At 42.7% G+C, this 13395-nt stretch overlaps 1 protein-coding gene across 3 annotated transcripts in view; it reads right to left on the bottom strand.

The window, feature by feature from the left end:
* Window positions 1-13395, bottom strand: part of kcnq5b (potassium voltage-gated channel, KQT-like subfamily, member 5b) — a 142980-nt gene that overhangs the window by 6104 nt on the left and 123481 nt on the right. Inside the window, exons 9-14 of one of the 3 annotated variants that reach the window (XM_086297054.1) lie at window positions 11287-11313; window positions 7444-7667; window positions 5067-5175; window positions 3246-3377; window positions 3000-3107; window positions 329-455 (exon numbers count right to left, since the gene is read on the bottom strand). In XM_086297054.1, coding sequence (XP_086153180.1) covers window positions 329-455; window positions 3000-3107; window positions 3246-3377; window positions 5067-5175; window positions 7444-7667; window positions 11287-11313 — 727 coding nt within the window. The remainder of the gene's footprint in view (window positions 1-328; window positions 456-2999; window positions 3108-3245; window positions 3378-5066; window positions 5176-7443; window positions 7668-11286; window positions 11314-13395) is intronic. The other 2 variants (XM_086297055.1, XM_086297057.1) reach the window with 2 other exon arrangements.

Raw genomic sequence — 13395 nt, 5'->3', positions numbered from 1 at the left:
AATGTGATTAGCTGAGTTAGTCTAATGTTGCATAAAAACTGGAAGCGGGACAGAGCCGGAATACCAACAAGTTTATTTCCTGTAACTTTAGGAAACTTAAACGCAGTCGAGATGGATCACATTTTACTGTATTTAGCTGGTTTGCTGTCGATGGACTGGCACTTACGTAGCGCTGTTCTAGTCTTATTGACCAGAAACACTGGGGGCATTTTGGGGTACGTAATGAGGACCGGAGGCAGCAAGGATCCAAACACTGAAGTTCCAATTAGCAAAAACCCTGATCCTCTCAACCTCCTGAAATTTTAAGAACAAAACCCAGAGGACGGACCTGTCGCTCCACCTTACAGACGCGACCCAGCATGCTCATGTCCTCCAGTATATCGCCATCAGAGAGCAGCTTGTCTCGAATCTTCTTATCCAGAGGAATTTGGCCCTTCCCAAGGATTTGGTCCACCCTGAAATGCACAGAAATACAAGCAAACACAATAAGATATTAATTTTAAAATGTACAAAGGAGGACTACAAAAGGAAGGAAAATTAGAACCGTTTATCTAAAGTAAACCTTTCCCCGAATAAAACAAATCCAAACACGAGAGATTATTCTTCCTCACTGGACTTCACACTTCCAAACATTACCAACCAGATTACATTTTACCAATTAACAATACAACTTTTTATTTCAGACTCTAAACATTAGAGTCTTATATTTTGGTTTACACATGATTATATTTATGTCTAAATGCTAAATCCAGTCAGGCTCTGTGGGATCTGGTTAATAAAGTCTGTTTGTGTTAAAGCTGACAGAGAGCACAGAAAAACTGAGCCAAGATCATGCAATCACGAGTTCACCAAAAGGAAGAAGAAAAAGTCAGGTGTGGACACCCTGTATGTCACCACTAAATCATGCTAGAAGAAAAGGGGATCGAGCACTACACCGGGAAGTTAGATCTGGATTCTAAAACTGTATTTTTACAGGAGGAAGCGAGAAGATTTACGACACTCGTTCATTGTAAATCAGTCCAATTTCAAATAAGAAATGTAATTCAGGATAAGATGGGCAGGAACCGAATGATTCACGCTCCTCTTGAATATGAAACATGCAGATCAAATGTAGACGATCTGGGGATTGTAATTGTGGACTGGATCCAAATATAGACAAGACCAGCCTCCATGTAACATTTTAAACATTTTACTAAAAAAAACAAAAACATTTTGCGTAAATTTAAGGACTGTTACAGCTTTCTCTATTCTAATCTTACAGATGTTTTTCATATATTACAGTGAGGTCATGGCAGGTTGAAGTTATTTGTGGCTGGAGCTTGCTGACCTGTGTTAGACTCTACTCGTGACTACGAGATGTGTTTAAAAAAAAAAAGAAGCATGTTGACAGGCCCTCCACCCTTTGCAAGTCGGATTGGCTCATCTGCAGCAACAGAGTGCACACAGCATCAGCAGGGGGCAGTGTTGCAACAGCAATGACAGGTGAAACCTTCTGGTGTGTGATTGGAGTGTGTCTAAAACATGTTAGCATCACATTGCAAACTCCTTTCCCAGAACAGAAGTCAATTTACTTAAGAGATCTGTTAGTGGCTGGTTAGTAGCAGATATATCCAGGACGTGTTTGTGTGTGGGAGCAGAGTGTGGCTCGAAGCTCAGTTAATTCAGGCTTTAGCTCGTCAACCAGGGGCCTCATTTATCAAATCATCAGAGGAAAAAAGCTCCAAACTTACACGTTTTTAAAACCTGCAGACAACTTGGATTTATCATGCATATAAAGGCGGTGACAAATCCCGCACTTTCAACCGCTTCTCCTTAAAAGCCTCGGGTGGCACATGTGGAACAAGAAGTGAAGGTAAAGGCAACAAAACAACACTGGCAGCAATGTAAAGGTCCTGATTAACAAAGACAAGCAAATCTATCAGTTTTATGGAGGACTGGAAGGAGTAGTACTGTACTGCACTATGTGTCAACTCAAGCTGATTTAGGCTTCATCTGTCCCCTTCCTGACAAACCTGCCAGTCTCTTAGGACACACAGCATGCTTCAGGGGCTTACATCATTGTTAAATGGTAAGCTGAAATCCTTTGAGTTTGGGATTTATAGAGCTGTGTTTGTAATTGTTCTTCAATGTGAAAACTGTACACATAAAAATAGTTTAATGTCCTGGTGAGCAGTGAAAACAAGGTTCATTCATAAAAGTTTCCAAGCAGTGCTACTAAGTGAATTTTGGATCAAGAGGGTCTTTGCCTGTCCAAAATCAGAAGTGAGATGTTGGCACAGCTGAAGTATAGTATTATGTACTCGTCAGCCACTCAACACCATCTACAAAGGAGGTCCCCGCAGTCCTTAGACATGCACGCTGCACACCATCCATTTCTCTATTTTATCTCTGGTGAGCCAGGCTCAGCAACTGCCGGTTTCTATGGATCAGTTGATCCAGACCTAACTATATGCTTTGTCAAAGGGAAAGTTTTAAGCCTAATCTTAAAAGTAGAATCCAAACTGGGAGTTTCCACAGAAGAGGGGCCTGAAAGCTGAAGGGTCTACCTCCCATTCTACTTTTAAATACTCTAGGAACCACAAGTCAGCCCGCAGTCTGAGAGGGAAGTGCTCTAATGGGTTTATATGGTACTATAAGGTCATTAAAATAAAATGGGGCCTTTTAAATTTGATTCTGGATTTAACAGGAAGCCAATGAAGGGAAGCCAATATGGGGGCAAATATGCTCTCTCTTTCTAGCAAAAAATGAACTCAACAGTTGTACTAATTGTCCCAAGTGCATGTTTTGTAAACCTCATTGCCATCACTTCTCCATGAAGGGGCGGTCAGGTATGCTGGACTAACGAATGGTTGATAAATGAGGCCGCACTTTATGTTTTCCTTCACGTTTCTGACAACAAACCAGCTCCTGAATTGTGCGACTGAGGAGTGAACTGAACCCATGTGACATGCGAATGACAGAGTAGGTGGGTAGATTGAGTAAGTTGGGGGAATTCTGACCCCTGGGTGGAGTTCTTCCTCCCCTGGCTGTAATAGACAGACAGGGAGGGGGAGGAAAAGGCCTTGGCTCGGCTGCTCAGGGGCTGTGGGCCTACTATCATGTCCAGCCTGGAGAGAAGCAAACACAGGTACAAACATGCAAAAACACAAACTGCAAAAAGAAAAAAACAGCGTGAGATAAACCCATGCATGTATAAGGAATGCATACACACATGCAGATCTTTTGCAGTACAATGTCCGTCCTACCTGGTCTGCAGGCTCTTGATGCGGCACAGCATGTCCAGGTGACCGGCAGAGTACTGTTCGATCACGTCCTTCACATCATACGGACGCAGCGTCTCCTTAAACTTCTTCTTGGCTACATGAAACTTCATGATCCTGCATGAACAGCACAGAAGTTCATAAATTCACCAGAAGGGGGAGCTGTGGTCCAGCCGTGACACTGCCAGCCTGAGCTAATGTAAACAAATTAAAGCCTGCATTTATTTTGATAGTGCTTAATGGTGCTTTTAATGTGTCGACCTGTTTGTTCACAGCATTTCAAACGCTCAGAACAATCACTTTCTCAGAAAAAAGGCAGATTTTAGCTGCATGTGTATGTGGATGGAAACACCTGTGGAGCACTGAGGCTGAATTCAAGGGAACGTGGCTGAAAGTGGAGAGTCAAAGGGGTCGGAAACAATGAAAACATGCTGGATTATATTGTCACAGCCTTCCGATATACAGTTTTGGTCCATGTGAATGCTTCAAAATATCAAAAATATTTAATAAGATGCTCAGCCAGCATCATTTCATAGAGCAAAACAGGAGGTCCCGATGATGTAGTTTACATGTACATACCACTGAGCCTTCTGACACGAAATGTGATGCATATAAAAATGTACAAGTGACAAGTTATGAGGTGAATGGCATACCTGGCTTCTGCTATTGTTAGATTTGACTCAAAGAACATTTTTGCTGCAGCTGCAAATCTCATTTAGTGACTTCCTGAATTTGCCGTACCCCCGACTTACCTTCGCATCTCTGTGCTGTCATGTGGTTTCAGAATGTACCTCAGAATGTGAGACTGTTGTGAGTGAGTGCATACACAAAACTCTACTATGGGCTTGAACATTAGTTTTCCTTTGGGTGCGTTCTGCGTAAGGAAGCTCGTTAGCTTGCAGGTGCCATGGAAGTGAGCACGCCTGTTTAGCTTCTTGGCCCCTCAGTGGCCTCGAGTTTGGCACGTAGGACATTTGATTAGTGAATTTACACTTTTCTTTGCACAATAACTGAAGCATATTTAATGAAGCTAATATTTTCAGAATACAAGCCTTTGAAGCGCACTGATGTTTATTTGCTGTATTTCCAGCATTTTTGATCCTACATAATTTTGTAAATACAGCAGGTACCTACGTTAAAGTTGTAGCCTTTAGTGAAGGCTATCGTGACTGATGTGGCTGTGTCACTATTTTCACACCTGTCTGTGTCCACAAAGTGATGCGTGACATACAGTTCACTTTATATGTGGAAGCTGGATAAAGGGATGAGGTGAACCACTGATGTTTATTATTGTTCTTTGATAAAACTGAAAGTCTGTCGATGCTCATAAAGTAAAAACTAAAAGAAAAACCAACATGAGGTGTCTTGTTAAGGAGCTCGTTCACCACATGGAGCCATAGAAGCTTCAGCATTATAGTCTTAGTTATTATATATTTAATAATTCAAACACTGAGCTGCTTTTAACTTTTATTCAACTCCTGCTGGTCAGGAACGTATGATGACCTTGCATCTAACAGGCTCTTTAGTTCTTTCAGGACACGAAGGACATGAAGACGTGTCTACTCTTGTTTCCTTGTGACACGATCACCTTACACAGCTTTTAATCCTCCCACTAACCATATTTCCTGATGATCCAAAAATAAACTAACAGAAATAACAACCATCCGGTCACTTTAATCCCCTGAGCTCAATCAGAAGACGGCGGGGGGTTGGCCGCAATCAGGGTTAGTTTGCCTGCAGCCTGGGTCACGGAAAACTGCAGCAGAAGTTAGACTGAAAGAGGAAGTCTCATTTCCTCTGTCTCACCTGACAGCTCGGATGACAGACTTGACCGAGGGCTGCAAGTCCTCCACTGAGATGTCGCAGTGACAGCCCTTCTCATCAAAACCGTCCTCCGCTGTAATGTTGGAGTCTGCTGTTTGGAAGAGAGGCGCAGAAAAGGAGGATTATTTATTTCTGTGATAGCAATGAAGTCACTTTATGCCAATGAGAACATTTTGCATCCACACAAACAACAGATTGCAGTGAGCCGTGTTAGTCTTACTGCTCAAACACACTAACACACGGTCACGTAGCTTTCCGTTGCCCTGGAGATCCATCCATTTGTAGTTGGGCAACAGAAGATGCCTGGGACAGTTCAGCCATAACTTAAATCTTTTCCTGCTCATACATGCCTGGGTACGATCTTGTCACTAAAGTGGACGCACAACGGGATATCATAGCGTGGCTCAAGCACGTGCATCATAGTTTAAACCCCTTGTTTTGCACAACGGAATACGGCCTCCCGTCTGCAGCGAAACACCCCAATAGCTTTTGTATTAGCTTTAGCCCGGTCGGACTGGGCATGAAAGGGCTGCTTAAGTACCGCAAACTCCTCTGCTCCTCCACTTGGACCGCTAGCGCTGGCCATAACTATCGCTTGACAGACCCACCATGCGCACTGTGGAGTGGGATCAGTTTGGATTACGGATCAACTGTGATCCGTTGCACCACTAGACGAAAGAAGGATATGTGAAGAAGAAAACATCAAGCAGTCAGCAGGCAAAACCAGGTTTGGGTAATAGCTTTGTCTTCCAATATGACAACAACTTCAAATTTGCATCACTCCTGCTGAAGAACATCTGACGAATACTTTTGACCCTGGTAGTTTTTGTAGTTTTGGACAATTCCAGCTGTTTTTAGACAGAAACTCTAAACAAAACCTGCTCATCACCAGGTCACTGTTTAGTTTCAGAATAAGTTACCACCTCGATGTAACAGGTAAAAAGTGACTCAAGACTCATAAGAGACTAAACTCGGACTTTAAGCTCAACACAGCTTACTAATCCATTGACCTTCACTTTGTAGTTACACGCCTCTGCTGGGCCGTGGGGATCTCTGTGAGCTGGTGGAAAATCTGGAGTCTAAATAGTTTAAAGCACAGATCAAAGCTGTCCAAAATCCAGAGATTCACCTTAGTGTCATGGGGTAATAAAGCATTAAAGGTTTAGAAAGACTTCATTTTGATTTTCCAAATGGAGCAGGAACCCTGAGCACCCTGAGGAGGTAAGCACAGGGTTAATGCCGTTGATGTGTTCTGTTGAACTAAACACTGTAGATGACCTCAGGAAAGGATCGATTACTCCACAGTATGTGGGTTTTGTCAGACCTGCTGCTGATGAAAAACAGTGCTGATTAATGATTTGCTCCATTAAAAACTTTCCACTAAAATAATTCCTGGTTTCATTTCTAATTAAGACAGAATGGAAGGGAGATGTTTCCCATCCTCTAATGTCTCACTTAGCCAACATGTCAGCGATCAGACGCAGCGTGGCTAACCAGCCAACCAGTTTGGTTTTGGCTAGCTTGGCTAATGATTCCTCTCCACCAGCAGGCCTCAGCCAGCTGGACGGCTCTGACACCCCATATGGCTCCTGGAGCTCACCACCCCCACCTTCCATCTATCCATCAGTCCGCCCACAACCACCAACTGGCCGTTACCCAGGAGGACTCGCCAGGCCGGCACTGCTAGGCCAAAGAAAGGGAGCACAGCAGCCATCAGCATTCCTCCACTCCGCTGCGTCATTAGTGAGCCAAACCAGTTCTGATGAGCTGGATCGAGAGTCAGTTAAATATGAGCAGTGAGGTTGGGGCAGTTGTGCTTATTTTTATATCTCAGGAACACCTTTCTTTAAATGTGGCACTCAAGGAAGAGCAAGAGCAGCTGTTTGGAGAGGTTACTCACTTCCTGTTAATCCCGCATGACTGAAACTGGCCGATTTTGACTTTGACAGCACACAATGAGCAGCAGTGAATGTAGCCTAATGGCTAAAATAAGTTATTAGACCTGCTCTGAACAAAAAAAGACATTGAGACATTTCAAAATTTAAATGGAAAAAATTCTAACATCTTTTTTCCCCCCTCACAGGAAAAGCAGTTTTGTCCAGTACTATTTATATAACGCAAAAACACAACAACGGGCACCTCAAGTTAAAGACTCCATGATAATAGAGAGGAGATGATGAAACCAAGAAGGCCGTCTTCAGTTTTGGTACGGTAATATGTTACTTAGCATTTATAAGCCACCACTAAAAAGCCAGCAGGGTGGAGGCCAGAAGCCAGACTCTAAAACAGGTGATTTTGCTTTGTTAATAATCCACACTGATATAAAATACCGGCAGTGAAAGCAGAATGGCACACGCACCATCAGTGGTGGAGCGGGACTGACTCTTGAGGCGGAGCGACGGTCTGAACCGCGTGCGGTCGTTGAAGCTCCAGCTCTTCTGAACCTTGGCGGGACTGGTGCCCTCTGTGCCAGCGTCAGCCACCGGAGAGCGCCTGTCGTTCACTGATGACGTCTGCCTATTCTTGATGCTCTGACCTCGGGGGCTCGCCATCCTCACCCGCTCCTTAAAACTCAACTTCTGGCTGAAATTAGTGATGAAAAGTAGTACAGAGGGAGATTGGAGCGAGAAGGGGAAAGAAGAAGGAAGTGAAGTGGGGTGGAAATGACAAAGAGGTCAACATGTTTGAGCGATAAATGATTTTCATGATAGCAAAAAGTTATCCTGGAAAAGTGTTCCTTCATAAACTGCTGAACATGGCAGCCATCCATTTAGTATAAGGGCTGCAGGACAGGATGGAAACAGACCAGCATGCATTGCAGCAGATGCTTTAGACAAAATGCAAGCTTTGGTTAGATATGAAGCTTCAGCTGTGTGATGATGCTGGTGGTTTGTTCCTGCAAGTGTGCACAGTATGCCGTCTTGTGTGACCAATTCGTTTACACATCATTAAAAGAGCCAGCGGGTGTCGCACAGTTATATTAAATGTATCGCATGTTTTTATATAAAAGTGTGAGTTTATGGATGAAAATTCATAAAAATTACCTGCAGAGTGTGAACAGGCAGGACCATGAGGTGTGGAGATAATTAGCGAGTGACAGATCCTGTGTTTATGCAGAATGACAGCATGCAAAGCCGTTCGCAGGCGTCAGCCGTGCATCATTTACACGCTGCAGAGGATTAAACAGAAGTCTGTGTTCTTCTTATTGTCACCAAATCAGTGGATTTTGGTCATGAATGTGCTGATTCGTCTCAGTAAATTCTTACTCTTAAACTCAATAGTCTGAGAAAGTCAACAGGATGGCTAATGATTTCATTAAGACGTTATCAGCCAACGAGTGCATCTGCATAATCCTCCTTTCTAATAACTTGTAAAATGAACGTCATGATCTCACTTGTTAGTCTCAACGTGACTTGACACTAATGACTGAGCCCGTGAAGTCATCAGGAAAATGTTGCATGCTAGGTTCTGATTCTAAGCTAACGTTAGCTAGTGTTGCTCACTGCTGACTGTGCCGAGTGGCAGTGAGGCCCTCGAGACTTTGTACCGACTCTGACTCGTATCCCTCGTTAGAAATCAGAGCACATGATGTAAGAAGTAACTGAGAGTCTCATAGCTGTTAGGTGGCTAGCAATAAGAAGCAATGCTTCTCACCGGTGGAGGGGATGGTACCTGAGATGTCTGTGTGGGTTCTGGTGAATGAAGCGCGGTTTATCGTTTAGGTGGAATACAAGGAGGTGAGTGAAGAAGAAAATGTTGACGGTGCATCACACACACACACACACACACGGTAATTTCAATCTCACTACATCCAGAGAAAAAGCCAATTAGTTATTTCAGAGGAGCTGCTGCTGAGAACGAAACCTGGCACAGACTAATGACCTGACAGTTAAAAACCAAAATCACAACAGGCACAAATAGCGCATTGCTCAGGCAAATATCAAACAAAAGGCAGATAGTGTGTTACTATGAAGGCGACTGATGTCTCCCTGCAGGGTTTTCTGACTCTGCTCTCTCTGAGGCTGCACAGCCTCCTACAGATACCCATGCACCAAGAATTAGTCAGCATTCCCAAAGAAAAACTTCATGTCACAGGGAGCAGAGATGCTGTGTACCTATGTTTCCGAGCAGTACACCTCCTCAGTAGCTTCTGTTTATTACTATGATTTTTACTAAAAACCAAGGGGAGATAGACACACGGTGATGTGTTACATGAAGCAGAAACAGATGAGAGAAAATCTTTCTGTCTTAAACCCTCGTGCATCTAAACACCACTTTCTTAGTGTAAGCTCTGCAGAATAACTGATTGATGAACCTTTGCAGGACTGTATGCATGAAGTCTAGGAAGTACAAAGTAATACGTTTACCGCTGGAGTTTCAATTTGTCGACCACTGACATTTAGAAGCAGCAGAACGGAGGCAAATTGAGCTTAGTAGAGAAAATGAACATCTACAGGACCGTTTGAAAAAGGCTGCAATTTGGTGAGTCACACAGTTCATGCCGATATCCCTCATTTAACTATGTGAATTCAGCTGGGCCATGGCAACAAGTGCCTGAATCACCAGTGAGCGGACAGGGAGCTTTACACAGTCGTGTGGGTTTACTGAAGGTATAAACATGCAAATCCATTTTTGTTTCCCATGTAATGTTTTGGTTTCCTCACTGCCTTTTCTCATATATACTGATTCTGTTAATAAAGCAAGGCAGCTCTGCACTGACTGCACAGTGTGGCGTTTAATCCCTCCTCTCTAGCTCTGCAGTAGAGACATAAATAGAGTTGGGGGTTTTGCAGAACCTCCATCACCTTTTCTACATTGTGGTGTATTTCATAAACCAGGTTCAAAGGGAAAGAGTAATATAAAAAAAAAAAGAAAGCACGCCTGCCTTCAGTTCGCAGCGGTAGTTTGCAGACAAACATTTACTCAGTGTTTCATAACTGCAAACACAACATATTACATCACACAGCCTCCACTGCCCTGCACACTGCCCTCCCCAAATGAGTCTATAAATGCATTGGCTCAAAGAGAAACATCAGGAGCACTGATTTCATTACAAAATTAAGCAATATTAGGACATTATCACACAGAATAACATTTGTAATAAGTGTGTAATAGATACCTCAGGCAAGAGGATGGTTTAAAGCATGAGAAAAATGTTGTGTGTGTGTTTTTGCCTTTGTGTGTAGTGAACGCGGTGTGTAAATGATTTTATTTTTTCTCTTTTGGAGAGAAAAAGCAATAAAAAGAAAAAACAGCACCAAACAGAAAGTCAAAACAGTGAGTCATACAGAGTGCTTGTGTAAAAGTGGCTGCTTTTCCAGGCAACACATCATCACCCTTATGGCCTTCAGCTCCTGTTAGGGCACCTGTTCTGTCTGGGTGACCATGCAGGTCGCACAGAAGTGTGGCGGAAAGAGCCCTCAAAGACGGCCGGCCATTGTTTGAACATAACGATGCAGATCACGAGTGTATTAACAGAACTTCTTCAGCTTTGCTGCTGATTTCCCAGCGCTCATTCGTTTGCATTAGAGCATTGCAGGAAATGCTTTGTACCTTCTACTGAATTTAAGTGAGTGATAAAAATAAAAGCTGCACCACATTTTTGATGTCATGCAACATAAGGTACATCCGGTGTAGCTAAGTTGTCCTAAAGGCGATGACACATCATTAGAATAGAAAGTAAATATGGGCGTGGCCATGGAGAATCACTAATGAGTGAGCTGCAAAGTGCAGATGAAGTTTGAAAAAGAAGTGCCACAATAACATCAGTTCCTCTAACAACCGGTGTTCAAGAAGTCCGGCTGTACAGCAGAAATAAACACATTTATAGCCTGATACATAAAACCATTTCGGCCTCTATAGATTGATTCCCCCTTCATAACATTGTTGAGGTGTATCTTATAGCCGTCATTCATCTTTGATCTACAGGCAGGAGTTAGAAACTCTAAAATCTAAAGCTGACTTTTCAAGGTAATCTAAAAACTCAAGTACTTACAAACATTTGACTAAAAACAAGAAGAAAAAGCCATGAAAATAAAATTCAGGCACTCAGTTATTTTCAGGTAAATTTCCCAAGTGGTCACACGTGGTACTGCGCCGCATCAGCTTTGTTGATACATTCTCTGATTTGACGCCCAGCCCTATTTCCAAGTCATGGACTTACAACACTACGTAACACAGCGAAGGTCAAACAGTCACAAACCTTGTGGTCGACTCTCCCTGCTCCTTCCTGCAGCAGACAGATCAGAAAAGGAAAGATATTTGAGAACACATCTTTTCATAAAACTTCAGTAATAGTACAGTGCTTATATCAAAATACTGGTGCTTTTGCAAGTTTTAGCCCATTTATTAGAAATCTCATATGTTGTATTAAAGAGAGTTTAACTAATATTTTCCACTTTGTCTTGCATCAATTTTTGTATGGTAAGTTATGTAATCTACCACAGTGAACAGTCTTTTTTGGTCAAAGTTACAATGTTATTGCAAGGTAATACAGTGCATCATTTTTTATTTTGCAGCTTGGTCTATTCCAAGACCAAGGAATATTGGGTATCTAACCCATTATTACAGGACGATCATTTTCTGCACAACCGCAGTGAGAGCCTGGTTCACACTACCAGAAATAATTTGGACCCGGGCACAGTGGAAGCTGCCCTCTGCCAGGTTGCCCTTGGTCATTAATACTGGTCATAACCTTCTAGAACAGGGGTGTCAAACTCAAATACACGGTGGGCCAAAATTCAAAACTGGAACAAAGTCGCGGGCTAACATTAATATTTATTGAAAAATCTTCCTCCAGATATAAGAATGAATCTTTTGTTATGGACTCAAACAAGTTTTGCTGAAAAACTGAATATGGAACAAGCAAAGCCTAATACTAAACGACATATATATTAGCTGTATAATACCAGTAGGCCAGCTCTAATAGTAATTTGGTATGGCTTCGCGGGCCAAATGTAATTCGGCTGCGGGCCAAATTTGGCCCGCGGGCCAGAGTTTGACACCTATGTTCTAGAATTTCTAGGCAAAGCCAAGGGGGCAGGGTTTAGAGTTCAGAGTTCAGGGTTTAGAGTTCAGATGAGGTTCCTTCGAAGGGTGGCAAGACTCTGGATGGAGCATGAGGAGCTCAGTAAGTCAGGAAGGACTCTGCTTAGAGCTGCTTCTCCATCACATGAACAGGAGCCAGCTAGAGTGGTTCAGGTATCTAACCAGGACATATCCTGGCACCTCCTAGGTGAGGATGAGGTTAGTCCAACTAGCAGGAGATCCAGACCCAATAAGTGTCAAAGTTTTTGTGAAGTGAATGCATTATTCCACATAATAACATGAACTCGTTTGGCTTAATGAAAACCAAAAAACCAGTTTATAAAGCACACCCTGATGTGTACTGGACAGTGAACCTGCTGGATGCGCTTCATGTTGGGTAATGCAGGTTGTGCCTCATATACTTAGCACCGAGGCTTTTCCAGGCAGCTGATTTCTATGTTTACTTTTGCTTTGCTTTGCAAACCTTTTCAGCGTGTAAAGTTAGCGCGGCCTCAGCAGTAGTGTTAACGGCAAATGCGAATTCTTCTTTAACGGCAACATCATAAATGCAAAGTTTATGTCCACAGTGATGAATGACACACTCAGCATGTTTAAAAACTCCTTTACTCTCCAGTTGAAGTCGTGATGATGTGAGCTTTAGGAATTCATTAAAATACAAGTTATACATGATTTATAACCGAGGAGCTAAAACCTGCAAACGCACCAATGTGTTCAGCATGATAGGGAGATTTCTGCATCACAAGCTTTGCCAGCAGCTGTTTCTTTCACAAGTGCAGAGGATTTGAAGGCCGCAACACATCGATCAATAAGAGGCCTGATGGTGGAAGCCTTAACAAACAGCAGACTCACTACAAACATGCAGGTTCATGCACACTAAAGCAGCAGCGAGAGAAGAAAGTGACTTAAGGACTGCATGTTTCACACATTACTCCTTTAAATAAAGTAATCATAAAGCTACAACTGTACATTATATGTAACCATCTGCAATGCATTTATTGTATACATTGCAGATAGCTGTCCCAATATTTCCAGGCTCCACAGATGGCTTTCAAAAGCACATAGGAGGGGTGGAAAACAAACCCCAATCACTGGGTGTTTGCAGGGTGTTTAGGATGGATACCAAAAAATGCACAAATCATAAAATTTTAAAAATGTTCTTTAACCAAAGAAGAAAAGCTCCCCATTTCTATAATTCAAGGTGCATAACTAGCTCGAGTATTAACGTTTAGCAGCTTGGTTAGATGCCTGGATTATATCACAGAAC

The sequence above is a fragment of the Aulonocara sp. 'chitande type north' Nkhata Bay genome, linkage group LG6 (genome assembly GCF_057382095.1).
Source record: "Aulonocara sp. 'chitande type north' Nkhata Bay isolate Kocher_YH1m ecotype deep benthic linkage group LG6, A_spYH_male_GT1.1, whole genome shotgun sequence".
NCBI classification, from domain to species: Eukaryota; Metazoa; Chordata; class Actinopteri; order Cichliformes; family Cichlidae; genus Aulonocara; species Aulonocara sp. 'chitande type north' Nkhata Bay.
Note: the sequence above shows the minus strand (reverse complement) of the source record. Positions and strands in the feature narration are given on the sequence as shown.